The 25400-nt window shown below is 44.0% G+C and overlaps 1 protein-coding gene across 4 annotated transcripts in view; it reads left to right on the top strand.

Annotated features, from left to right (window-relative positions):
- The window catches only part of MFSD12 (major facilitator superfamily domain containing 12), a 477174-nt gene that overhangs the window by 82849 nt on the left and 368925 nt on the right, over positions 1 to 25400 (top strand). For all 4 annotated transcript variants that reach the window (XM_068271174.1, XM_068271172.1, XM_068271175.1 and 1 more), the window contains exon 2: positions 24923 to 25133. In XM_068271174.1, coding sequence (XP_068127275.1) covers positions 24923 to 25133 — 211 coding nt within the window. The remainder of the gene's footprint in view (positions 1 to 24922; positions 25134 to 25400) is intronic.

The following is a 25400-nucleotide window of genomic DNA, read 5'->3' as shown; positions in this document are numbered from 1 at the left end:
ATGAACCTTCCCAGGAGTGGCCGGCCGACCAAAATAACCCCAAGAGCGCAGAGAAAACTCATCCGAGAGGCCACAAAAGAATACAGGACAACATCTGAACTGCAGGCCTCACTTGCCTCAATTAAGGTCATTGTTCACAAATCCACCATAAGAAAGAGACTGAGCAAAAACAGCCTGCATGGCAGGTATCCAAGGCACAAACCACTTTTAAGCTAAAAGAACATTAAGGCTCGTCTCAATTTTGCTAAAAAACATCTCAATGATTGCCAAGACTTTTGGGAAAATACCTTGTGGACCGACGAGACAAAAGTTGAACTTTTTGGAAGGTGCGTTTCCCGTTACATCTGGCGTAGAAGTAACACAGCATTTCAGCAAAAGAACATCATACCAACAGGAAAATATGGTGGTGGTAGTGTGATGGTCTGGGGTTGTTTTGCTGCTTCAGGACCTGGAAGGCTTGCTGTGATAGATGGAACCATGAATTCTACTGTCTACCAAAAAATCCTGAAGGAGAATGTCCGGCCATCTGTTCGTCAACTCAAGCTGAAGCGATCTTGGGTGCTGCAGCAGGACAATAACCCAAAACACACCAGCAAATCCATCTCTGAATGGCTGAAGAAAAACAAAATGAAGACTTTGGAGTGGCCTAGTCAAAGTCCTGAGCTGAATCCTATTGAGATGTTGTGGCATGACCTTAAAAAGGTGGTTCGTGCTAGAAAAGCCTCAAATAAAGCTGAATTACAACAATTCTGCAAAGAAGAGTGGGCCAAAATTCCTGCAGAGCGCTGTAAAAGACTCGTTCCAAGTTATCACAAACGCTTGATTGCAGTTATTGCTGCTAAGGGTGGCCTAACCAGTTATTAGGTTCAGGGGGCAATTTCTTTTTCACACAGGGCCATGTAGGTTTTGAGGGTTTTTTTCTCACTAAATAATAAAAACCATCATTTAAAACTGCATTTTGTGTTAAATTATTTTATCTTTGACTAATAGTTAGCGGTTTTTGATGAACAGAAACATTTAAGTGTGACAAACATACAAAAGAATAGGAAATCAGGAAGGGGGCAAATATATATATATATATAGAGAGAGAGAGAGAGAGAGAGAGAGAGAGAGAGAGAGAGAGAGAGAGAGAGAGAGAGAGAGAGAGATACATATATATACACACATGCATATATACACACATGCACGTATACACACATGCACGTATACACACATGCACGTATACACACATGCATATATATATATATATATATATATATATATGTATGTATGTATGTATGTATGTATGTATGTATGTATGTATGTGTGTGTGTGTGTGTGTGTGTATGTGTATATATATATATATATATATATACAGATCGAGATATAGATATCGATATCTATATATAGGTGTGAAAAACTATTTGCCCCCTTCCTGATTTCTTATTCTTTTGCAGGTTTGTCACACTTAATGGTTTTTGATGATCAGAAACATTTAACTATTAGTCAAAAATAACATAATTGAACACACAATGCAGTTTTAAATGATGATTTTTATTATTTAGTGAGAAAAAAAACTCAAAACCTACATGGCCCTGTGTGAAAAAGAAATTGCCCCCTGAACCTAATAACTGGGTGGGCCACCCTTAGCAGCAATAACTGCAATCAAGCATTTGCGATGACTTGCAACAAGTCTTTTACAGCGCTCTGGAGGAATTTTGGCCCACTCATCTTTGCAGAATGGTTGTAATTCAGCTTTATTTTAGGGTTTTCTAGCATGAACCGCCTTTTTAAGGTCATGCCACAACATTTCAATAGGATTCAGGTCAGGACTTTGACTAGGCCACTCCAAAGTCTTCATTTTGTTTTTCTTCAGCCATTCAGATGTGGATTTGCTGGTGTGTTTTGGGTCATTGTCCTGCTGCAGCACCCAAGATCGCTTCAGCTTGAGTTGACAAACAGATGGCCGGACTTTCTCCTTCAGGGTTTTTTGGTAGACAGTAGAATTCATGGTTCCATCTATCACAGCAAGCCTTCCAGGTCCTGAAGCAGCAAAACAACCCCAGACCATCACACTACCACCACCATATTTTACTGTTGGTATGATGTTCTTTTGCTGAAATGCTGTGTTACTTCTACGCCAGATATAACGGGACACGCACCTTCCAAAAAGTTAAACTTTTGTCTCGTCGGTCCATAAGGTATTTTCCCAAAAGTCTTGGCAATCATTGAGATGTTTTTTTAGCAAAATTGAGACGAGCCTTAATGTTCTTTTTGCTTAAAAGTGGTTTGCGCCTTGGATATCTGCCATGCAGGCTGTTTTTGCCCAGTCTCTTTCTTATGGTGGAGTTGTGAACACTGACCTTAATTGAGGCAAGTGAGGCCTGCAGTTCTTTAGATGATGTTGTCCTGGGGTCTTTTGTGGCCTCTCGGATGAGTTTTCTCTGCGCTCTTGGGGTAATATTGGTCGGCCGGCCACTCCTGGGAAGGTTCATCACTGTTCCATGTTTTTGCCGTTTGTGGATAATGGCTCTCAGTGTGGTTCGCTGGAGTCCCAAATGTTTAGAAATGTCTTTATAATCTTTATCAGACTAATAGATCTCAATTACAGTACTTCAGTTCTCATTTGTTCCTGAATTTCTTTGGATCTTGGCATGATGTATAGCTTTTGAGGTGCTTTTGGTCTACTTCTGTGTCAGATAGCTCCTATTTAAGTGATTTCTTGATTGAAACAGGTGTGGCAGTAATCAGGCCTGGGGGTGACTACAGAAATTGAACTCAGGTGTGATAAACCACAGTTAAGTTATTTTTTTTAACAAGGGTGGCAATCACTTTTTCACACAGGGCCATGTAGATTTGGAGTTTTTTTCTCACTAAATAATAAAAACCATCATTTAAAACTGCATTTTGTGTTCAATTATGTTATCTTTGAATAATAGTTAACGGTTTTTGATGAGCAGAAACATTTAAAGTGGTCTAACACCCAGCATTTCAACTTTGCTTTAAAAGATTGCTTACAACTTATAAACTATTATGCCAGATTTTTTTTTAGCAGAAATTCACTGAATGGATTAAACATGACATTTTAGTGCTGCATTTAGCTAGAAATCCTCCTCCGTGCTTGCTTGTTTAGTTACAAATGTATCTATCTACAATGTAACAAACAAACACTGCTCTGAGAGAACAAAGAGGGCTTCCCCGGCAGGCTTTTCAAAGGTCTATTTGTATTCCAAATAAAGATACATTTGTAACTACAGATAAGAATGGATGCGGATTCCTAGTTAAATCCCACACTAAAATGTCATGTTTAACCCATTCAGTGAATTTCTGCTTAAAAAAAAATCTGGCATAATAGTTTGTAAGCTGTAAGCAATCTTTTAAAGCAAAGTTGTAATGCTGGGTGTTAAACCGCTTTAAGTGTGACAAACATGCAAAAGAATAAGAAATCAGGAAGGGGGCAAATAGTTTTTCACACAACTGTATCTATCTATATCTAGCTCTATCTAATTTTTTTTTTGCTGTCCTTCTGACTCTTGGCAAAGATATTACCGTAAGTAAATTTGGACTTTTGTCAGTTTGAATGGGGAGATCAGGAATGACAGAAATTCCACCTAAACCTATCTCTCAAAAAGTTTTTTATTTTTCCATAGTAACAGCTTATTAATTAACAACTTGCCTGTAACAAGTTTAGCATGCTTCTGCTTTATATTATCTTTATTGGAGATAAATATATATCTCCAACATATTACACAGCGTTGTACATTACTTAAGATTACAGACAATAACAGGAGTGACCGACAACACAATACAGGTAATAAGCAACAAGATGCACAATACAGGTAGTAATAAAACGCCAGATCATACACTGGAGTAGTAGTCTCAATAATACAAATTCACATTACTCTGGGTAAAGTGTACAATCAAGTATGATACACAAGCAGAGAGGGCCCTGCCAAAGGCTTACAATCTAGAGGATTTTTATGTTAAAATACTGTTCCAATTGGGGGGCGTGGCTGACGCGCTAGAGAGATGGCTGCTTTCTAGACCCGCTCAGCGTGGCTGGCTGCTACAGCTAACTGTCCCAGCTAACTCAGCAATTGCTGCTAACCCTTTTCACCCTCTACGACCTCCCGAGACACCAGAGCAATAATGGGCCGAACATCTAAGGGATCCCGAGAGAGCTCACCTCATTCTCAGACTTCTTCACCCCGTCGCCGCCGAGGCCAGTCAAGCATGGCTTCCTCGGCCTCCTCCTCGCGTTCAGACGCGACCGTGGCCTCCCGACCTCACACTAGAGGAAGAAGGTCAGAACATTCATCATCGGATCCCACACTATCCTGGACCCCGAAGGATGCTCTTCTCCTAGATAAATTTAAAGCACTCCTCCATAAAGAACTAGACGCTGTAGCCAATAAATTAGCCCGCCAACTTAAAAACGACATCCAGGATCTTACCTCCCACATGGCGGAGTTTGAAGACAGATATGAGAAGACTGCGACGGTGGTCGATGCACACGACAAAGAACTGGCAGAAGTCAAATCTGAATTAGCTGACACAAAACTGAGGCTAGAAGACTCAGAGAACCGCTCCCGCCGCGACAACTTAAGAATCCGTGGGCTGCCGGAAACCATCTTAGATCTGAACTCCACTGCCACAGCCATGTTCCAGGAGCTTACTCCTAACACTCCTGTGGATCGTCTAGAATTCGACAGAATCCATCGTGCCTTGGGCCCAAAGAGAGCAGATGGCTCCCCCCGGGATGTTATCATCAAATTTACATTCTACCGCACAAAAGAGACGATCCTACAGGCTGCAAGGGAAAAGGAGCCGTTAAGCTTCCAGGATCACCCGTACCAGATCTTTGCAGATCTCGCCCCTGCAACCATACAGAAGCGCAGAACCATGAAGCCCTATACTACCGCACTACGGGCCAAAAACATTAAATACAAATGGGGGTTCACGTTTAAACTGATTTTCCTAATGTCTGGGAGAACCTACTCCGTCACCTCTCCTGAAGAGGCACAAGAGCTGTTTGAGCGCCTGCATCTGATCCTGCCCTCCGACAATGCTAATGCATCTGCTGGAACCTCTTCGCAGCACCCCCCGACCTCCCAGAACACATGGCAGCGTGTCTCTCCCTCCAGGAAATCTACCCAGTCAGCACCGGCTATCCGAGATGTCTCCCCGACCTGAGGACTACTCACAGCCGTTCTCCTGACCGCTTAACACAGAGCCTTCCTGAGCTCACTTTCACGACAATGAATGCGTGCCTTATTGAAAACACTGATTTCATCTGCAGATCCCCTTTGTCCCATGTTCAGTTTTACCCGGGACCAACTATAATACCGTTCATAAGTCTACAGCTATGCCTTGTTTCGTTTCAGCTTAGACATCCAGTTCTTGTCTACTTCCTCTGTTTGCTCCCAGAGAACTTTACACTTTATGGGAGACCCTACGGCAACAGACTTCTCTGATCCGCCATCCGTTTCCACGGTTGGGTAAGATGTTAAATATTCTTTTTGCCCTAAAAGAGATACCGATTTCCGATATTTGCTATCCTATTTGAGGTGATCTCTCAACAGCCCTTCCCGACCTCCAAACTCCTCAGATGGCAGATTTTGGAATAACTGTTATATACACTCCACGTTTTGAACTTATGCAGGTCTTTCCCCTCAGCCCAGACCCTTTGTATCTCGGAACATTCCCGGAGAGTGATATACTATCCCTGGATAACTCTCTATCAGCCACCCTGTTTATAGACCCGCGTTCAATAACAGGACTGAACTTTATCACATGCAGGGCCGGATTTACCATAAGGCACTGTAGGCACGTGCCTACAGGCGCCAAACATTCCAAGGGCGGCTCTCCGTCTTCCCCGAATGTGTGCCTGCCTATGCAGAGTGATGTGGGATCGCAGTGTGACTCACCGCCGCTCATCAACCCAGCCGCACAGCCAGCGTCCCCCCAGCAACCGTAGTCATACACTCCAGCTTAGTCAGCAGGGGGCGGTGCGCGCTGACATCTATTTGCTTTCTTCCTGCTCTGGCCACCAGGAACCAGGGGGGAACGGATCAACATGGGGGCTGTGGAGGGGGAGGACAGAAAATGCTCCGCTCCCCGTTCTCACATGGCCTTGTCTCACTGGCCAATCATGTGCCACCCCAGGATCTGCCAGGAGAAAAGTAGGCGGAGGCGGAGATTGAAAGTTTGCAGCGGCAATGTTGCATGGGATGTCAGCCAGAAAGACAAGACAGCTGAGGACAGTGAGGCTTTTGGGAGGTGAATGCTTCCATTACACTCTCCCTCTCTCCCCGTGTTCCCTTGCCACGGTAAATGTGTCTCTCTCTCTCTGATCTCCAGACAAGTGCAGCGGTGGTTTACTAGCCTCCTGCTGCTGGACCCCGCCCCCACAGCTTAATGTTTCTTCTCTGCCTCTCTGATCCAACCCGCTGATCTCTGCTGCCTGGATAAGGGATAGTGTGTGTGTGTGTGTGTCTGTGTGTGTGTGTGTGTGTGTGTGTGCCCCCTGTCTGTGCATCTGTGTGTGTGAACCCCCTGCATCCTGTTGTCTATCTGTGTGTGTGTGAGGCCCGTGTCTTGGTGTGTATCTGTGTGTGTGTGAGCCCCCTGCATTCTAGTGTATGTGTGTGTGAGCCCCCTGCGTCCTGGTGTCTATCTTTGTGTGTGTGAGCCTCCTGCATCCTGGTGTGTGTGTGTGTGTGTGTGAGCCCCCTGCGTCCTGGTGTCTTTCTGTGTGTGTGAGCCCCCTGCGTCCTGGTGTCTTTCTGTGTGTGTGTGTGAGCCCCCTGCGTCCTGGTGTCTTTGTGTGTGTGAGCCCCCTGCGTCCTGGTGTCTGTGTGTGTGTGAGCCCCTTGCGTCCTGGTGTCTGTGTGTGTGTGAGCCCCCTGCGTCCTGGTGTCTGTGTGTGTGTGTGTGAGCCCCCTGCGTCCTGGTGTCTGTGTGTGTGTGAGCCCCCTGCGTCCTGGTGTCTGTGTGTGTGTGTGTGAGCCCCCTGCGTCCTGGTGTCTGTGCGTGTGTGTGAGCCCCCTGCGTCCTGGTGTCTATCTCTGTGTGTGTGTGTGTGTGTGTGTGTGTGTGTGTGTCTGTGTGTGTGCCCCCTGTGTGTGTGTGAGCCCCCTGCATCCTAGTGTCTGTCTGTGTTTGTGAGAGCCCCCTGCGTCCTGGTATCTATCTGTGTGTGTGAGCCCGCTGCGTCCTGGGGTCTGTGTGTGAGCCCCCTGTGTCCTGGTGTCTGTGTGTGTGTGTGTGTGTGTGTGTGTGTGTGTGTGCGCCCCCTGGTGTCTTTCTATGTGTGTGAGCCCCCTGTGTCCTGGGGTCTGTGTGTGAGCGATCACCCTGTGTCCTGTGTGTGTCTGTGTGTGAGCCCCCTGTGTCCTGATGACTGTGTGCCCTAACTCCCACTTATTCCTAACACTAACCACCCCACCTACTTTCTACATTACCTTGCGTGGTTTTATTTAATAAGAAAAAGGGGTGTGATTTGAGAGGATGTGGCCTGTGTTAAGGGGCGGGGTTTAGGGCGCCAGCGCTTGAGTGCCTATAGGCTCCTAAGCTGTAAATCCGGACCTGATCACATGTGAATAAGTTTAGCTTAATTAATGTTCGTATCTATGTTAGATTTGTAACTGAATATTTCATGTCTAAAATGTACCTGTCCCTGATTATACTTAAGATGACGCTGCATTTTTCCATAGACAAACTTAACTGTTTTTCCCTTATAATCCGTAAGTTCCCTACTGCAGATATGTACCCCTATCCCTCCATCCCCCCCCCCCCCCCCTTCCGCTCTCCCTACCTCCCTCCCCTCCTCAATACTCCGAGTGCATACCTTGGGATTACCTAAGAATATGTCTTGTCACTGTGCCGTCTTCCCCATCCCCTCCCTTCCTCCTCTTCCCTACCCCTCTTCCCCATTTAGCTCATCTTACCTACTGCCTAACTGATGTAGATTACACAGAATACCTTATCAACTAGATTGATTGCATGAATGTCATTACCGTACACACTCTAACGTTCTCCTACATTCATTGGACTAATCACCAGGTCTCTAGTCACTCAATATGTAGTCCCAGGTTCAATAGCGAGACTGCACTCTGGTTTGCTTAGATAAGTTTAGTTTACTTATTGTTCATATGCACGTTAAATACATGTTTGAATATATTATGCTTAGGAGACACTGAGATTATGCTTCAAATGATGTAGCATTGTCTCACAAACTAAATTGTTTCTGTCTTTTCTTTGCATTCTGCTCCTCTCCCATTGCAGACATGTATTTCTAGGCTCCCCTCTTTCCCCTGCCCCTCTTCTCACCTCCCCGTCTCTTCCCTCCCCCCCCCCCCCTCCTTAATTTTCCAGGTGCAGGTCTTAAGACCACCTAGGAACATCTTTCAACATTACGCCGTCCCCCCCTCCCTTCCCTTTCCTTCTTTCCCTGTTATCCTCCCCCACTTGGCTCATTCTAATTACTGTCTATTTGACTTAAACTGTATAATATATCCCATCGAATGGATTGAAACTATGATAATTACTGTTTGCTTTAGCCTCCTCTTGCATCCATCGGAGTGATCATTAAAGGGAACCTTAACTGAACGGGGGGTATAGAGTTTTACTTACCTGGGGCTATTACCAGCCCCCTGCAGCAGTCCTGTGCCCTCGGAGCCGCTCTGGAATCCTCTGGTCCCCCACTGTCACTTAGTTTCGTTTTTGACGACTCACCAGTCGCCGGCCGCCATGCGTATTATTGGACGCATTCACCAATGCAATTAGCGCTATTGCGGACCGCAACGCGTACAAAAATACGCGTTGCCGCATATCTACGCGTGCGGAATGCGGCAACGCGTATTTTTGTACACGTTGCGGTCCGCAATAGCGCTAATTGCATTGGTGAATGCGTCCAATAATACGCATGGCAGCCGGCGACTGGTGAGTCGTCAAAAACGAAACTAAGTGACAGTGGGGGACCAGAGGATTCCAGAGCGGCGCCGAGGGCACAGGACTGCTGCAGGGGGCTGGTAATAGCCCCAGGTAAGTAAAACTCTATACCCCCCGTTCAGTTAAGGTTCCCTTTAAGTCTTCAGACTTCACTTAGACCCTAAATTTACTGCGAGCAGTAACTGTTCACACAATTCTATCTAATACGATACTACCTTTCTCCACTTGAGGGCGACAACTCCACATAAATGGTTAGTCATCTTTATTTATAGATTTGACTAGCTATGTTCTTTCCCTCTGCACAAATGATCGAAACTAGATCCAATAATTATAAAGACCAACGAAACACCTCTAATATGTTAATTAAAATACTCCCCTCCCTTTATATTCCTATGTGATGAATATCCACTTCAATGTATGCAGGAGGATAATACTATATATTGCCTTGAGCTGACTTTCTGGTTGGTTTCTATATATACCAAACTACTTAATATCTCTAAGCCGTATCCTAAACTTCTACAGAGAATTACCCCCCCCCCCCCACACACACACACACACACCTTCCTCTTGCTCCTAATAGCTGGGATTCATACCCCAAATTTCACACAAGAAATACGCCAGCATAGCAGTCGGCCAATACATGTCCCCCGATGACTTGGCCGGAGCCCCTCAATTGTTGGGACTCTACTCCTCTCGAGTACCCCTCGAATCCGAGCCCTCCAGGGTCGTCCATCCAACTTGCTACAGTTCCCTTGTTACTAGGGAACTGGGTTTCTCTTACTTTCTTATACTTTCTCTTTTCCACAATTGCTCTACTATCTCTCTCTTGTTCTCTTCCCTTTTCTACTCTTCATCTTGGAAATCTCCACCTCACAGTCCTCCAAATTAGCCCGTTCGCATATACTGACCCTCCATGACTTCCTCATTTTTCAAAATTTTCTCCCATAACGTCCAGGGTTTTGGATCCCCACATAAACGCTCCAAAGCATTTAATTACTACAAAGCAAGCCAAGCTGACATAGTATGCCTACAAGAAACCAGATTGGACCAAACCACCTGCCCCAAATACTTGAACCGCCATTATCCCACTGTCTACTTTGCATGTGCCCGTACAAAAGTGCGAGGAGTCCTAATAGCTCTTAAAAAGAATTTTCCCTTTACTTACAAGAAACATATCGCTGACCCTACTGGCAGGTATCTTATTTTAATTGGCACCATCTATGACAGAGAGATTACTTTAGCTACATACTATGCCCCTAATGCACACCAATCTAATTTCTACTCACATTTCCTTCAGGTTCTCACCCAGCACGGCGAGGGCCAAATCATAATAGCTGGTGACACAAGCGCCACTCTCAACCCTAAAATGGACAGACAAAAATCCACTGGCCCTTACCCTGCTTCAGACGCAAAAGACCCCCAAGGTACCAAAATTAAAGAGCTATTAGATAAATATGGCTATGTGGATGTATGGAGAGAGCTACACCCCTCCACCAAAGACTTTACCTTTTATTCCAACGCCCACGACAGCTTCAGCAGAATTGATCATATATTAGTCCAGCAACACCATCTACACCTCGCCCAGCTGCTAAAATTCATACGACCCCTTGGTCTGATCATTCCCCGATTTCCATCTGTTGCTCTGCTTTGCTTCCAATTAACCGAGTTTTTCATTGGCGCTTGAATGACTCCCTGCTATCCAGGGCAGATATCATCGACCAGCTGAAAGGGAGAGTTAAAAATTATTTTGCCAATAACACAGGCTCTGTAGCTTCATCTCTAATTTTATGGGAAGCGCACAAAGCTACCATAAGAGGGACGTTAATAGGAATAGCTAGTGCTATTAAAAAACAACGGAATCAGAAAATCGAAGAATTATCCCTCAAACTGGATCAAGCAGTCCATGAGTGGAAACGTACTCCCTCCCGGATTAATAGAATTATTAACCACCCTGGCGTTCTACTAAGATCGCCAGGGCGGCTGCGGGAGGGTTTTTTTTAAATAAAAAAAAAAACTATTCAACTTTCAGTTGGCTGCATGAAAGCCCACTAGAGGGCGCTCCGGAGGCGTTCTTCCGATTGCCTCCGGCGCCCAGAATAAACAAGGAAGGCTGCAATGAGCGGCCTTCCTTGTTTTGCTTACATCGTCGCCATAGCGACGAGCGGAGTGACGTCATGGACGTCAGCCGACGTCCTGACGTCTCAATTCCTCCAAAACGATCCAGCACAGCTCTTTTAATCAGAAGATTATTTTATTGGATCATAAAAATACAAAAATTAAAGCTGCATAGTGGCCACTATGCAGCTTTAATATTTGTATTTTTATGATCCAATAAAATAATCTTCTGATTAAAAGAGCTGTGCTGGATCGTTTTGGAGGAATTGTACGCTATACCCTGTGGGTACAGGGGTGGATCCGCTGCACGCCTATTCCCCGACATCGCTAGTGTGCGGTCTTACACATCTTTGTGGCTGACGTCAGCCGCCTCCGATCCAGCCCTTAGCGCTGGCCGGAACTTTTTGTTCCGGCTACACTGGGCTCAGGCGGCTGGGGGGACCCTCTTTCGCCGCTGCTCGCGGCGGATCGCCGCAGAGCGGCGGCGATCAGGCAGCACACGCGGCTGGCAAAGTGCCGGCTGCGTGTGCTGCTCTTTATTTGATGAAAATCGGCCCAGCAGGGCCTGAGCGGCAGCCTCCGGCGGTGATGGACGAGCTGAGCTCGTCCATACCGCCCGGCTGGTTAAGGATCGTATAAGCACAGAATTAGACCTCCTATTAACAGATAAAGTCGAGCAGCAGCTTAGATGGCGTAGACAATTATACTATTATAACGCCAACAAATCCCTTGCCCTACTAGCTGAATGCCTAAAAAACCCTTATTCCCTTATGCTAAAACTCCGCACCGGTTCGGGACAGATCACCGCCAATCCCCGCAAGATCGTGGACATCTTTGCTAAATTTTTATCTGACTTATACTCTAACACTCCCAACGCTTCTGACCAAGATGCTCAGGACTTCTTAGATCAGATCCCTCTTCCAAAGCTAAACCTAGAATCTATAACTAATTTGAGCGCCCCTATCTCCACTGCTGAAGTTCTTTCAGCTATTAAAACTCTAAAACCCAATAAGACCCCAGGCCCAGATGGATATTCGGCTCAATACTATAAAAAACTATCAGACCTTCTAGCTCCAGAGTTAGCGAAATGTTATAACGAAATTCGCGATGGCAAGTCCCCTCCAGGTTCCATGCTTACGGCTCACATCTCAATGGTCCCTAAGGTGGAGCAGGAACATCACGCAGTCCATCAATTTCACCCCATATCCCTTATCAACGTAGACTTCAAACTATTAGGTAAAATATTAGCTTTGAGGTTAAACAAAGTTCTCCCGGCCCTGATTCATCGGGACCAAGTTGGATTTGTTCCAGGGAGGCAAGCTGAAGATAGCACCAGGAGGGCCATCCTTTTAACCCATTATCTCCACTCACGCAAAATCCCAGGGGTAGCCCTACCTTTAGATATTTTTAAGGCTTTCGACACCCTTTCCTGGTCCTACCTGAAACTTGCCCTTCATAAATGGGGCCTAGACTCATGCTTCCTGAACTGGATCCAAGGGCTGTACACTAGCCCCACGGCTTCTGTAAGATTTTCCGGTCATAGTTCCCAGACTTTCGCTATAAAACGGGGCACGAGACAAGGCTGTCCACTTTCTCCCTTGCTTTTCATTTTAGCTTTAGAGCCCTTTGCATGTTATCTAAGAAATAATACTGAGATTAAAGGTATAGACTGCGCTGGACTATCCCACAAACTTCTTATGTTTGCAGACGATACCTTACTCTTTTTAACACAGCCCCACATCTCAATCCCAAATGCCCTTTTAGCTTTTGCCCGCTTTGCCCGAATATCTGGTTTACAAATCAATGTGGAAAAATCGAAGGCCATGGGAGTATCCCTGTCCGCCTCAGATCTTAACCGATTGAAGGAATCCTGCCCCTTTCAATGGGTCCAATCCCTACCCTATTTGGGAGTTACCCTCACCCCTAACTACGCCTCCCTTTTTGCGGCTAACTACCCCCCGTTATTAAAGTCACTGTCGGCACTGACGGACAGATGGTCCCATTCCCCCCTATCATGGTTAGGGAAGATTAATGCCATTAAAATGTCTTTTCTGCCCAAGCTCCTTTATTACTTCCGTACCCTCCCAGTCCAAGTCCCCAGCCACTATTTACGCATATTCCAGAGCAGAATTATGGGATTTATATGGGGTCGCAAATGCCCTAGAGTTCGTAAAACAACTCTTTTCGCCCACAAATTCGACGGAGGTTTAGGGGTCCCACAGATCACGTCATACTATCGAGCAGCAACTATAGCCCATCTTACTCGGCTGTTCCAAACACAAGATACCCCCTCTGGGTCTTCCTAGAAATACCGAACAGTGCTCCTTTGCTCCCTAGTACCCTCTTATGGCTCCCCCCGAAAGCAAGACCCCCCTCACTTAGCGCTCCCATGACCCATTGCCTCCAGGTATGGGACTCTATTCGCTATTCATCGAACCTTCAGTCTTCATTCTTACCATTGCTTCCAATGGTCAATAACCCCCTGTTCCCACCAGGCTGTGACGACCCAGTAGCATTCTCATGGTGGAGCTCGAAAGGCCTCTCCAATGTCACAAACTTCCTTACATCCAGGGGTATTCTTTCCTGGACAGATATACAAGAGAAATTCCAGGCCCCTCCCAGAGAACTCTTTCGTTATCTACAAATAAGACATTGGGTTAAATCACTTATTCAGGACAAAGAACCTCCATTCACTGTAACGCCCTACGAAAATATAATCGTCAAACAGCAGAGGCGCCAAAAAGTGTAAAAGAATTCCTTTTAAAAACGTTTAAAAGAAGGGAGGGATATGGGTGGATTCACCTCCCTTAAGTAAAAACCAGCCAATGAGCCGTAAACAGACAACAATATAATTTATTGGGGATTCTCCAGGCAATGCAACGCGTTTCACGGGCAAAGCTCCCGCTTCATCAGGCAATCAAAATGGAGAAAAACTGGGGAAAAGACAAGGGGACAAAACAAACAGTGGGACTAAACCAGAGGACACTCCACAGCATAGACATAATACATGTTATATAATTTAAATAATTTAAATATTGCTGTATCGATCATAAAAACAATAAATAGATAAATTGGTAAAGTGCAAATGCATCCATATATATAAATACTAATAATAATAATGAGCAATAATAATAAAAAACTTGATACAATCCAAATAGTATGCAGGGAAAGGAGAGGGGATCTGACATAATTGAAAGTTTTTGCTGCATGAAACATAAAATGCAGTGCATTGGTATGTCACTGTATACAATGATAACAATAGAGGAAAGCTGTGCAGTATACAAGAGGAGAGAGGAAATAAACATTCTGACCTATAACCAATATTTATATGCCTGTGTGCTAAAGTAAACTTGTGTATCAATAAACAGCTTTACAAATGTCAGTGTGACGTAAGAAATAGGAGCAGTGTAACTCACCATTAGCAGGTTATGTCCAGGTTTGGGCGCCTCTATGGAGGTCTGCTCTGAGCGGCGTCTAATTTAAATACTATGCTAGGCGCCAAGCGGGGGGGTAGGCGGATGTGCGTACCGGATACGTCATGCTCAGATGACTTCCGGCAGCACTTTATGTCAAATAGCCACTCGGAGCCGTGCAGTGTAGGCTCCTGTCAGATCTGGCTATCGCGGAAGCGGATGCGTCAATGACGTCGCATCCGCCCTAAAGATGCCCATAGTAGTCCTAGGAGTCCGGGCAGAAGCGGCCATGACGTCGCCTCCATTCAGTATGGGGAAGCGCGCATGCGTAATGTACCGCTAGGTGGGAGGCGTCCTGTTATAGCAGACTGGGATGCATTGCCAGTGTGACAAGCATCCACCTGGGAATATGTAAAATTATGAACTAGTGATTGAATGTAATAATAACCGGTAGAAAAACACTTGTTACTAGTAAAGATGGTAACTGTTTTGTATTGTAATGTAATGCTGCCATCCAGTGGTAATTTGTTGAAAGACAGGGAACCATTTCAAAGATAAACCAGAATTTGTCTTTAGTCTTGTTATGATTTGTGAAATATATTACTTCACTGTGTATGAAGTCCTGCTATATGGTAACGATATTGTGTCAACTATTGGAACATTAGTGCATATTTACTGGGGGCAATTGTACCAATGAGATAGAACAGACAAAATATAAGTAAGATAAATACGGTTATGTAAACTATTGGAATCTAATCCTAGGGATAGAGACATAGGGATAGACAAAATAATAAATAAGAATAATTAAAATGATTAAAAGAGAGCGAAAACATACAAGGTTAAAATAGTTTTTCCAATACCTCATTGAGGCCGTCAGGGACCAGGGTCCTCAGGATCTGAATCCAGAACATTTCTTTTTGCCTTAACACCTCAACAATATTTGGTGCTTGTGTGGATTCTATAAGAGTTATAGTGAGGAATTGTGGATCACCGCCATGGTGGGTACTGAAATGTCTCGAAACGCTGTGCATGGGAAATAGTTTCAAAATGTTTCTCTTGTGTTGGCCTACTCGTTCTCGAACTAGTTGAGTGGTACGGCCCACATATTGAAGTTTACACGGACATGACATAAGGTATATCACATTTCTCGAAGTGCATGAGATATTCTGTTTAATGATGTATTCCTGATTGGTGCTATTTGATCGGAATTTTTCGGTAGTATTAATAAATTGGCAAGCTGTACAGCGAGTATGTTTACAGGGGGCCGAGCCCGGGTTTGTATGCTGTTTGGTCCTAGTTGTAGGATTGTAGGTGGTTCTAAATCTACTGGGTGCCAATATGCTACGCAAATTGGGGGCTCTTCTGAAGGTGAGTAGAGGATTTTTGGGTAATGATGGTTTAAGAAACGGGTCTTGTGTCAGAATTTCCCACCTATTTTGTAAAATTGAACGTATCTGTTTATTTTGGTTACTGTAGTGGGTGATGAATCTAGGAAATGAATCTATGGTCTTGACTGTGTGGGGGGAAGGAGCAGATGTTATTGTGGCTTTGCGTTTGGCGTCTTTTATGAGTTTTTTTGGGTATTTACGTTCGATGAACTTTTTTGTAAGAATGTCGGATTGTGTCTGGAATTCAGAGAATTCGGTACAGTTTCGGAATATCCTTTTGTATTGGCAATATGGTGTGTTGGTGGTCCAAGGGCGATGATGGAAGCTATCAAAGTGTATATAATTGTTTGAATCGACTTGTTTGAAATGGGTTTTTGTTTTAATATTATTGTCGGTGTAATACAGAACCAGGTCCAAAAATTCGATTGTGTGAGTATGATGTTGAGAGGTGAAGCTAAGGCCTGCTGGATTGTCATTAAGGTATTCCAGGAATGTTGGAATCAGATTCTGGTCACCTTTCCAGATAAAAATGAGATCATCTATATATCTTTTATATAGAACGATGTTATGACTAAAGGGGTGTGGTTCACTAAATTTCAATTGTTCTAGAAGTCCCATAGTCAAATTAGCATACGAGGGCGCAAAGGAACTTCCCATGGCCGTGCCGGTAATCTGATGGTAATATTTGTCAGCAAAGGAGAAGACGTTGTGATGTAGGATGAACTCCGTGCAATGTTTAATGAACTGTTGTTGTGATATGGGCATGAAAGGGTTGGTGGATAGAAAATGTTCGAGAGACCGAAGTCCAAATGCATGTGGGATGTTGGTGTAAAGTGAGGAGACGTCACAGGTTAACCATGTATAATCTGATTCCCAAGGGATGGGTTTAAGCAGATCAATCAAATGTTGAGAATCTTTTAGATATGATGGAAGAGTTTGCACTAATGGCTGTAAGTGTTGATCGATGAATTTGGAGAGGTTACTGGTGATGGAACCAATGCCAGATATAATTGGTCTACCTGGTGGTTTAGTGAGATTTTTATGAATTTTTGGAAGATAATAAAAGAACGGTGTAGTGGGATGATTGTTAACGATGAAATTCCGTTCGTTTTTGGTAATAATCCCATTAATGTAGGCCAGATTGATAAATTGTTTCAAGGTGGAGTTGAATATGGGCGTGGGATCACTGTCCAATTTGGCATAATGTAGAGGGTTGTCAAGTAGTCGATTAGATTCCTGGATATAATCCATTCTATTGAGTATAACGATCCCACCTCCCTTATCGGCCGGTTTAATAATAATGTCGTGGTTGTTTCTGAGTGAATGGAGGGCTGTTTGTTCTGATCTGGTTAAATTGGATGGGAAAGATTGGGGGTCCAGGTCCAGTTTTTGTAAATCATTCATAACCAATGTGTAAAAAGTATCAATGAAGTTTCCTTTTGAAGCAGTCGGATAGAACCTCGACCTACCCTTCAGTTGGGTGGTAATAAATTTTTCCGTCATAATTTCCTCTGTGTTAATCGTGCAAACCGGTAATGTATCATTATTGGTAATTATGAGAGTGTCCATTGTGCTGGTAGGAGGTGGTTGAAGTTTTTTGATTGTAAAGTGTCTCTTAAGGGTTAGTTTTCGGATGAAAGAATTCAGTTCTGCAAATAGTCTGGGCATTTGGGAAGAACTGTTCGGACAAAATGAAAGTCCCTTTTCAAGTAGTAGGGTTTCTGACTGAGTTAGAGTGTGGTCGGATAGATTGAAAATACAACGGGTCGGTGGAATAGGATTGGGAATCGGTGGAGGGGGAATTATTTGCGATTTCTTTTTTCTTTTCCCTCTGCAGCCCCTTTTTCGGATTCTGGGAGTGGTCTCTTTGCCGTCTGTTTGGGCTGAAGCTTTACATGGGTCACCGTGGGGCTGGGTAACGGTAGCAACAATGTGCTCTGTGTGATGGACAGAGGTAAGTCTAAAAAAGAAGAAGTCGACTTATTGGGAGAAGTGTTGTCCAATGCATTGGTGGTTTGTTGTTTGATAATAGGTCGGAAGTAGCTGTTAAGGGACGTGGTTTTGGTCTGGATATTGGTTTTGACAGGGTTGGGAGGGGTGGGTGATGCAGGTTGTGTATCATGAATGCTAATTTGTGATAGACCTAGAAGGTCATCATTGTTTAATTGGCCCTCCAGATCTGTCTGGATAGGGTCTATGGATAGTGTTTCGGGTATATGTAGGTGGTTAATCTCTGTTGTGAGTGTGCCTGGGGGGGAACCGCTCAAAAAATTGCAGGTGGGTTTGTGACTGGGCAAGAAATGGTTGGTCTTGATCGTTGATGGGGTAGATTGTAAATTGATTACAGTGTGCGTGGCGGGGAGATTGTTGGTATTCGTGTGGCCTTTTTTTGTTGTTTTGGTAGATGTTTTGGGGGCCTTGCCATAGGTAGGGGGATTTAACTTGTTTTTATCTAAAAGTGTTTTAGTTAAAACTGATGAGTGGGCGAAGCTAAATATTGGGAACGGTAGGGGATCTACACTATTGGTGTTAGAGGTGCCAGATGGGGTAGTTGGGACGAACCCTGGGGGGGGGACCAATAGTGGTGGGGGGTAAGGTGGGTATAGTGTAGGTGGTGGTATATTAAGACTCATGAGTGGGGGTGGTGGTGGTGTGGGGGTATGAGTCGGGTCTCTGGGATAGATGGGAGGGTGTCTAGTCTTACGTTCCCTTTCCTTATGTTCAGCGTAAGCAAGTCTATCTTGATTAAGTTTTTTTAGTTTAGTTTCTACGGTGTCAGCCTCAAATTTCTTAAGACGTGCAATGAGGTTAGACATGAGGGGGTGATATTGTTTATTCTTGAGGTGTAATGACAGTTGTTCTTTACAATTTTGAATCACTGGTTGTAATTCTTCTATTAATGAGGTCCGTTTTTTAATTATTCTTTCCATCATTCCCCCCGTGCATGATTCTAAATAAATATACCAGTCATCAGTGAAAACGATGTCATTAGGAAAGGCCGTTAGTGTTTTGATACGAATACCGTCTGGAGATATTTTTTCTTTGATATAAGTTTGTTGCATTGCAATGTCCGCAATGTTGAAGAACTCATCCTTGAGTGCTTGTTCTAGTTTGTTGAATATCGGTTTAAGATCAATGTCTGGAACTGGAGTATTAGGTGGTGGATCCAATGTGTCATCCTCAGATGGTGGTGATGGGGAGGTATTAAACTGTGCCAATAGGTGTTCCCTATGAGTGGCTCTCATATTGATAAAATCCATATTCAGGTCTGCAATCGATCTCGCTCTCTATCGATGATACGATGAGGAGAACAGCAGCTTAGATAAAACACACAAAAGAGATCGAGAGCCCGATATGGTAACCTTGTATGTTTTCGCTCTCTTTTAATCATTTTAATTATTCTTATTTATTATTTTGTCTATCCCTATGTCTCTATCCCTAGGATTAGATTCCAATAGTTTACATAACCGTATTTATCTTACTTATATTTTGTCTGTTCTATCTCATTGGTACAATTGCCCCCAGTAAATATGCACTAATGTTCCAATAGTTGACACAATATCGTTACCATATAGCAGGACTTCATACACAGTGAAGTAATATATTTCACAAATCATAACAAGACTAAAGACAAATTCTGGTTTATCTTTGAAATGGTTCCCTGTCTTTCAACAAATTACCACTGGATGGCAGCATTACATTACAATACAAAACAGTTACCATCTTTACTAGTAACAAGTGTTTTTCTACCGGTTATTATTACATTCAATCACTAGTTCATAATTTTACATATTCCCAGGTGGATGCTTGTCACACTGGCAATGCATCCCAGTCTGCTATAACAGGACGCCTCCCACCTAGCGGTACATTACGCATGCGCGCTTCCCCATACTGAATGGAGGCGACGTCATGGCCGCTTCTGCCCGGACTCCTAGGACTACTATGGGCATCTTTAGGGCGGATGCGACGTCATTGACGCATCCGCTTCCGCGATAGCCAGATCTGACAGGAGCCTACACTGCACGGCTCCGAGTGGCTATTTGACATAAAGTGCTGCCGGAAGTCATCTGAGCATGACGTATCCGGTACGCACATCCGCCTACCCCCCCGCTTGGCGCCTAGCATAGTATTTAAATTAGACGCCGCTCAGAGCAGACCTCCATAGAGGCGCCCAAACCTGGACATAACCTGCTAATGGTGAGTTACACTGCTCCTATTTCTTACGTCACACTGACATTTGTAAAGCTGTTTATTGATACACAAGTTTACTTTAGCACACAGGCATATAAATATTGGTTATAGGTCAGAATGTTTATTTCCTCTCTCCTCTTGTATACTGCACAGCTTTCCTCTATTGTTATCATTGTATACAGTGACATACCAATGCACTGCATTTTATGTTTCATGCAGCAAAAACTTTCAATTATGTCAGATCCCCTCTCCTTTCCCTGCATACTATTTGGATTGTATCAAGTTTTTTATTATTATTGCTCATTATTATTATTAGTATTTATATATATGGATGCATTTGCACTTTACCAATTTATCTATTTATTGTTTTTATGATCGATACAGCAATATTTAAATTATTTAAATTATATAACATGTATTATGTCTATGCTGTGGAGTGTCCTCTGGTTTAGTCCCACTGTTTGTTTTGTCCCCTTGTCTTTTCCCCAGTTTTTCTCCATTTTGATTGCCTGATGAAGCGGGAGCTTTGCCCGTGAAACGCGTTGCATTGCCTGGAGAATCCCCAATAAATTATATTGTTGTCTGTTTACGGCTCATTGGCTGGTTTTTACTTAAGGGAGGTGAATCCACCCATATCCCTCCCTTCTTTTAAACGTTTTTAAAAGGAATTCTTTTACACTTTTTGGCGCCTCTGCTGTTTGACGATTATATTGATTGAGTCCACCCTGGGTGGAGGGGTGTATCCCCATCTTTTCTCCTTGTCTACAGAGAGCGACATTTTAATACCTGAGTGGGGTCAGGTTATAATTCTCCCCACCTGTCGTGTCAGTGGTTGCCTGTGCGGTAACCCAATTTTGTGAGTATACTTATTATCGATTACCTTTTTCTCCTAATTTCCTGACGTACTACACCATATCGGGCTCTCGATCTCTTTTGTGTGTTTTATCTAAGCTGCCCTACGAAAATATCTGTCTCCATCGCCCTAACACCAAAGGTTTAATTTCTACAATATATAGCCTTTTGACCCGCCCATCCCCCCCTGTAACACATCTCTACACCTCCAGATGGGAAGCCGACCTCAACAGCCCTAAAGATAGAGAGGACTGGCTTGATATCTGGAGCAGAGTCTCCAGCTGTTCCTGTAACTTACATATAGTTGAAGCTGCCTATAAGATTATGACCCATTGGTACCTAGTCCCTGCATGCATAGCCAAGGTATTCCCATCTGCAAACCCATATTGCTTCCGAGGCTGTAGAGTACCCGGTGACATGTTACACACTTGGTGGACCTGTCCACGACTCGCACGTTTCTGGTGCCAAGTATATTATTTTTTATTATTATTATTATTTAGTATTTATATAGCGCCGACATATTACGCAGCGCTGTACAGTGTATATATATATATCTTGTCACTAACTGTCCCTCAAAGGAGCTCACAATCTAATCCCTACCATTGCCATATGTCTATATTATGTAGTGTAAGTACTGTAGTCTAGGGCCAATTTTTTTTAGGGGGAGCAATTAACTTATCCGTATGTTTTTGGAATGTGGGAGGAAACCGGAGTGCCCGGAGGAAACCCACGCAGACACGGAGAGAACATACAAACTCTTTGCAGATAATGCCCTGGCTGGGATCGAACCAGGGGCCCAGCGCTGCAAGGCGAGAGAGCTAACCACTACGCCACCGTGCTGCTACCGTGCTGCCCAAGTATATAAGTTACTTTCCTCCCTCTTTCGTCAGCCCATAGCTAGAGACCCCTGGCAAGCTTTATTACATGGGAAAATAGGATCCCTTACCTCAACGCAAAATAAATTAGCCTCAGTAGTACTCTCTGCAGCTACCATGACAATTGCACGAAATTGGAAAAAGCCCTCGGTCTCCATTACCGAAGTAAAATCTAGAATTAACTCAATTATGGTCAGCGAGAAGCTAACCAGTATCCTCAGAGATACCCACAAGAAGTTTGAGAGAATTTAGGATCCCTGGATCCGTCTAGAACATTCAAGTCTGGAATCTTCTTTCATCACAAGGCTGTGAGGTGGACCTTTCCCCTTGTCTTCTCTTCCTTCTCTCTTCCTCTTTCCTCTTCTTTTCTTTCTCTCTCCCCCTTCTTACCCAGATGACCTCCAAATGAAGCTAATTGATATAACCTTTCCTGGCCTGCTTGTCGATCGCAGGACGATGGGCACCCAGGATTGTAATTGAATGGCCCGCTACTTGTTTGGGCCCTCCCCCATCCCTTCGATTCTCTTTAGCAAGCCCCAGATAGCTGGACTATGTCCTCTGAGGGCTATTTGAAGTTTTCTGATGGTAGTGTTTAGATTTTAATGATACAAATGACTATCTAGCTGTACTACTGATCATTACCCCCATCCCCCCTGTTATGTAATGTTTATATGATGAGCATACCTGTTCAAGATATTCCTTTTGTTCCCTCTGTGCTGATATGTTATGCACTGTTCGAATTGTTTAAAACCTTAAAACTTCAATAAAACTTTGAAAATGAAAATACTGTTCCAATTACCTTATGTGGACTTGAAGATGAGCAGTGCACTGCTGTAGACCACTCTTCGCATTTATTTCATGTGGGAAAATGTCATATTTCAGGTCTGATGCGACAAGGCAGATAAGTGTTTATTCAACTTCAAAGTACCGTATATACTCGCATACAAGCCACATTTTTGACCCCCAAAAAGGGGACCATAAGTTGGGGGGTCGGCTTGTATGCGAGTCGTGGGTGGTTGTCTTTGGTCCGCGCCTCCCCGCCCGCTCCCTCCGCGGCCGCTGCTATTACCTGCTTTAGGCAGCGGCCGCTTTCTAATCAGAGTTCCCCTCTCCATCATGCGTATACCGTAAGTGTATCACAGCAGCGCGCCCGGCGCTGCTGCTGTGACGATGCAGGCGGCAGGAAAGAGCGGTTCCCCTGGTAGCGGCGTTACACATCGCCGTTACAGGAAGCTGCGCTCTTTCCTGCCCCCTGGGCACTTTACTAGCTATACGGGGCACTTTACTAGCTATACGGGGCACTTTACTAGCTATACGGGGCACTTTACTGGCTATACGGGGCACTTTACTGGCTATACGGGGCACTTTACTGGCTATACTGGGCACTTTACTGGCTATACTGGGCACTTTACTGGCTATACTGGGCACTACACTGGCTATACTGGGCACTACACTGGCTATACTGGGCACTTTACTGGCTATACTGGGCACTTTACTGGCTATACTGGGCACTTTACTGGCTATACTGGGCACTTTACTGGCTATACTGGGCACTTTACTGGCTATACTGGGCACTTCACTGGCTATACTGGGAACTATACTAGCTATACTGGGCACTTTACTAGCTATACTGAGGCACTACCTACCCATACTGGACACTATACTAGCTATACTGGGACACACTGGGGGGATCACGCGCCTGCACCAATCCAGCATTTCCTACCCCCGGCTTATATGGGGGGTCAATCATTTTCCCCTGGTTTTTCAGGTAAAAGTTGGGGGGTCGGCTTATATGCATTTATATACAGTAATGTGGAAAACCTAATTTTTCCATCCTTTTCCATTCTTGTTAATCGGTACCTCCCCAAGTCTGATTATTATTATTTAAAATTTATATAGTGCTGACATCTTCTGCAGTGCTTTACAGAAGACAGTCATGTCACTAACTGTTAGGCCTTGTTCACATCATAAATCGACAGCGCTATCGCAAGCGCTGAGCGATTTGAGTTTTTTTCAGTGCTTTTCCCTGTGCTTTGCGCTTAGAAAAGCACTTTTGCAGAGTGATTCGTCAGGAAGTGAACTCTTTCACCTGGAAATGAAAAAATACAATGTATTTATTCAAGAAAGCACTGGGGAAATCACTATACAGAACGCCTTTTCAAGTGCTTTGCAATTTCCCTATACCTTCAATTTAGCCAAAATGCTCAGAAAATGGTACAGGCAGCGCTTTGGTGAGCGGATCGGAATAGAACCACTCATGTGAACACGCTCAAAGGGAATCATTGCACAAGCTCTTTTAGGGCGATTTTCTGAAATTGCCAGCGCTTAAAAAAAAAAAAAAAAAAAAAATCCCCAAAACACCCTAGGTGTGAACAAGTCCTTAGGGCCCGTTCAGATCACAAATGCAGATGGCCATGCGTGCGGAACGCGTGCGTTGCGCAACGCGTACGAACGCACGCCATCCGCGTTTGTGTGCGTTGCGTGGCTGATCCCATCACTGAAAAGTGAATGGGACAGCCGCGTGTTTTGGCAAAATCTGCATGCAGCATGCGTTCCCGGACCGCACAGGTCCGGAACGCATGCAGTGGGAATATCAGACAGTGCACTCTATGCACTGTCTGATGTCGTGCGTGTCGGCCTCCTGCACGCATTTCCAAAACGCGGCTGGAAACGCGTGCAGCCTGAACGGGCCCTTACTCAGAGGGGCTCACAATTTAATCCCTTTCATATTCCTATGGCCCTTGTTGTCTAGGACCAATTTAGGGGGAAGCTGATTAACTTATCTATATGTTTTTGTGATGTGGACAGAAACTTTAATGCCCTTACAAAATCCATGAAAGCACAGGGAGAACTTACCAACTGTGCACATAGTGCCCTTTCTGTGATTTGAACAGTCAAGAGTGCTATTCACTACAGCACCATGGTGGCTTGATTTATAGTCCTACATTTCTTTCAAAGTGGACAAAAAAATGAAAGGTAGTTTTTAACACCCTAAAATGATCCCTTTGTTGCCAGTCCTGGCACTTTAGTTGTTTTGTGATAATGCTTAAAAGTTGAAAAAGATATTGAACTTTGGATAAAGACGGTATATTGTATATCTCAATACAATTGCATGATGCTTGTATTAAATAGCTTTTTTTTTATTTTTGTTTTCCAGGAACTTTGAGTGTGATTCTCTCGTTCCCATTTATCTTTAACCCATGTTTTGGCTGCACAGAAAATACTCCACAATGGGTTGGATTGATCTACTTTATCCCGTTCATAGTCATTTTCCAGTTCGGTTGGGCAGCTTCACAAATTTCTCACCTCTCACTTATCCCAGACCTGGCCAAGAACACACACGACAAAGTGGAGCTAACTGCATTCCGGTATCTTGCTATTCTTGAGATGCAAAATTGTTTTTCATATTGCTTATTTCCAGTGTTTAAGTAGCAGTTGTTGACAAAAATGTATTACTATTCAAATGTTCTGATATCAACCCATGTGCCTTGCTTAATTAAATGGAGCAAAAGAGCCATATATTTTTTATAATATTGTTGCACTTTGACTCCATGTCAATTTCGTTTTGGAAACCTATTTTTACTTTGAGTGACAATCCTATATCTAGAATGTGAAAATAGGAAAATCAGGAGATA

This window comes from Hyperolius riggenbachi, chromosome 1, assembly GCF_040937935.1.
Source record: "Hyperolius riggenbachi isolate aHypRig1 chromosome 1, aHypRig1.pri, whole genome shotgun sequence".
NCBI lineage: Eukaryota > Metazoa > Chordata > Amphibia > Anura > Hyperoliidae > Hyperolius > Hyperolius riggenbachi.
Note: the sequence above shows the minus strand (reverse complement) of the source record. Positions and strands in the feature narration are given on the sequence as shown.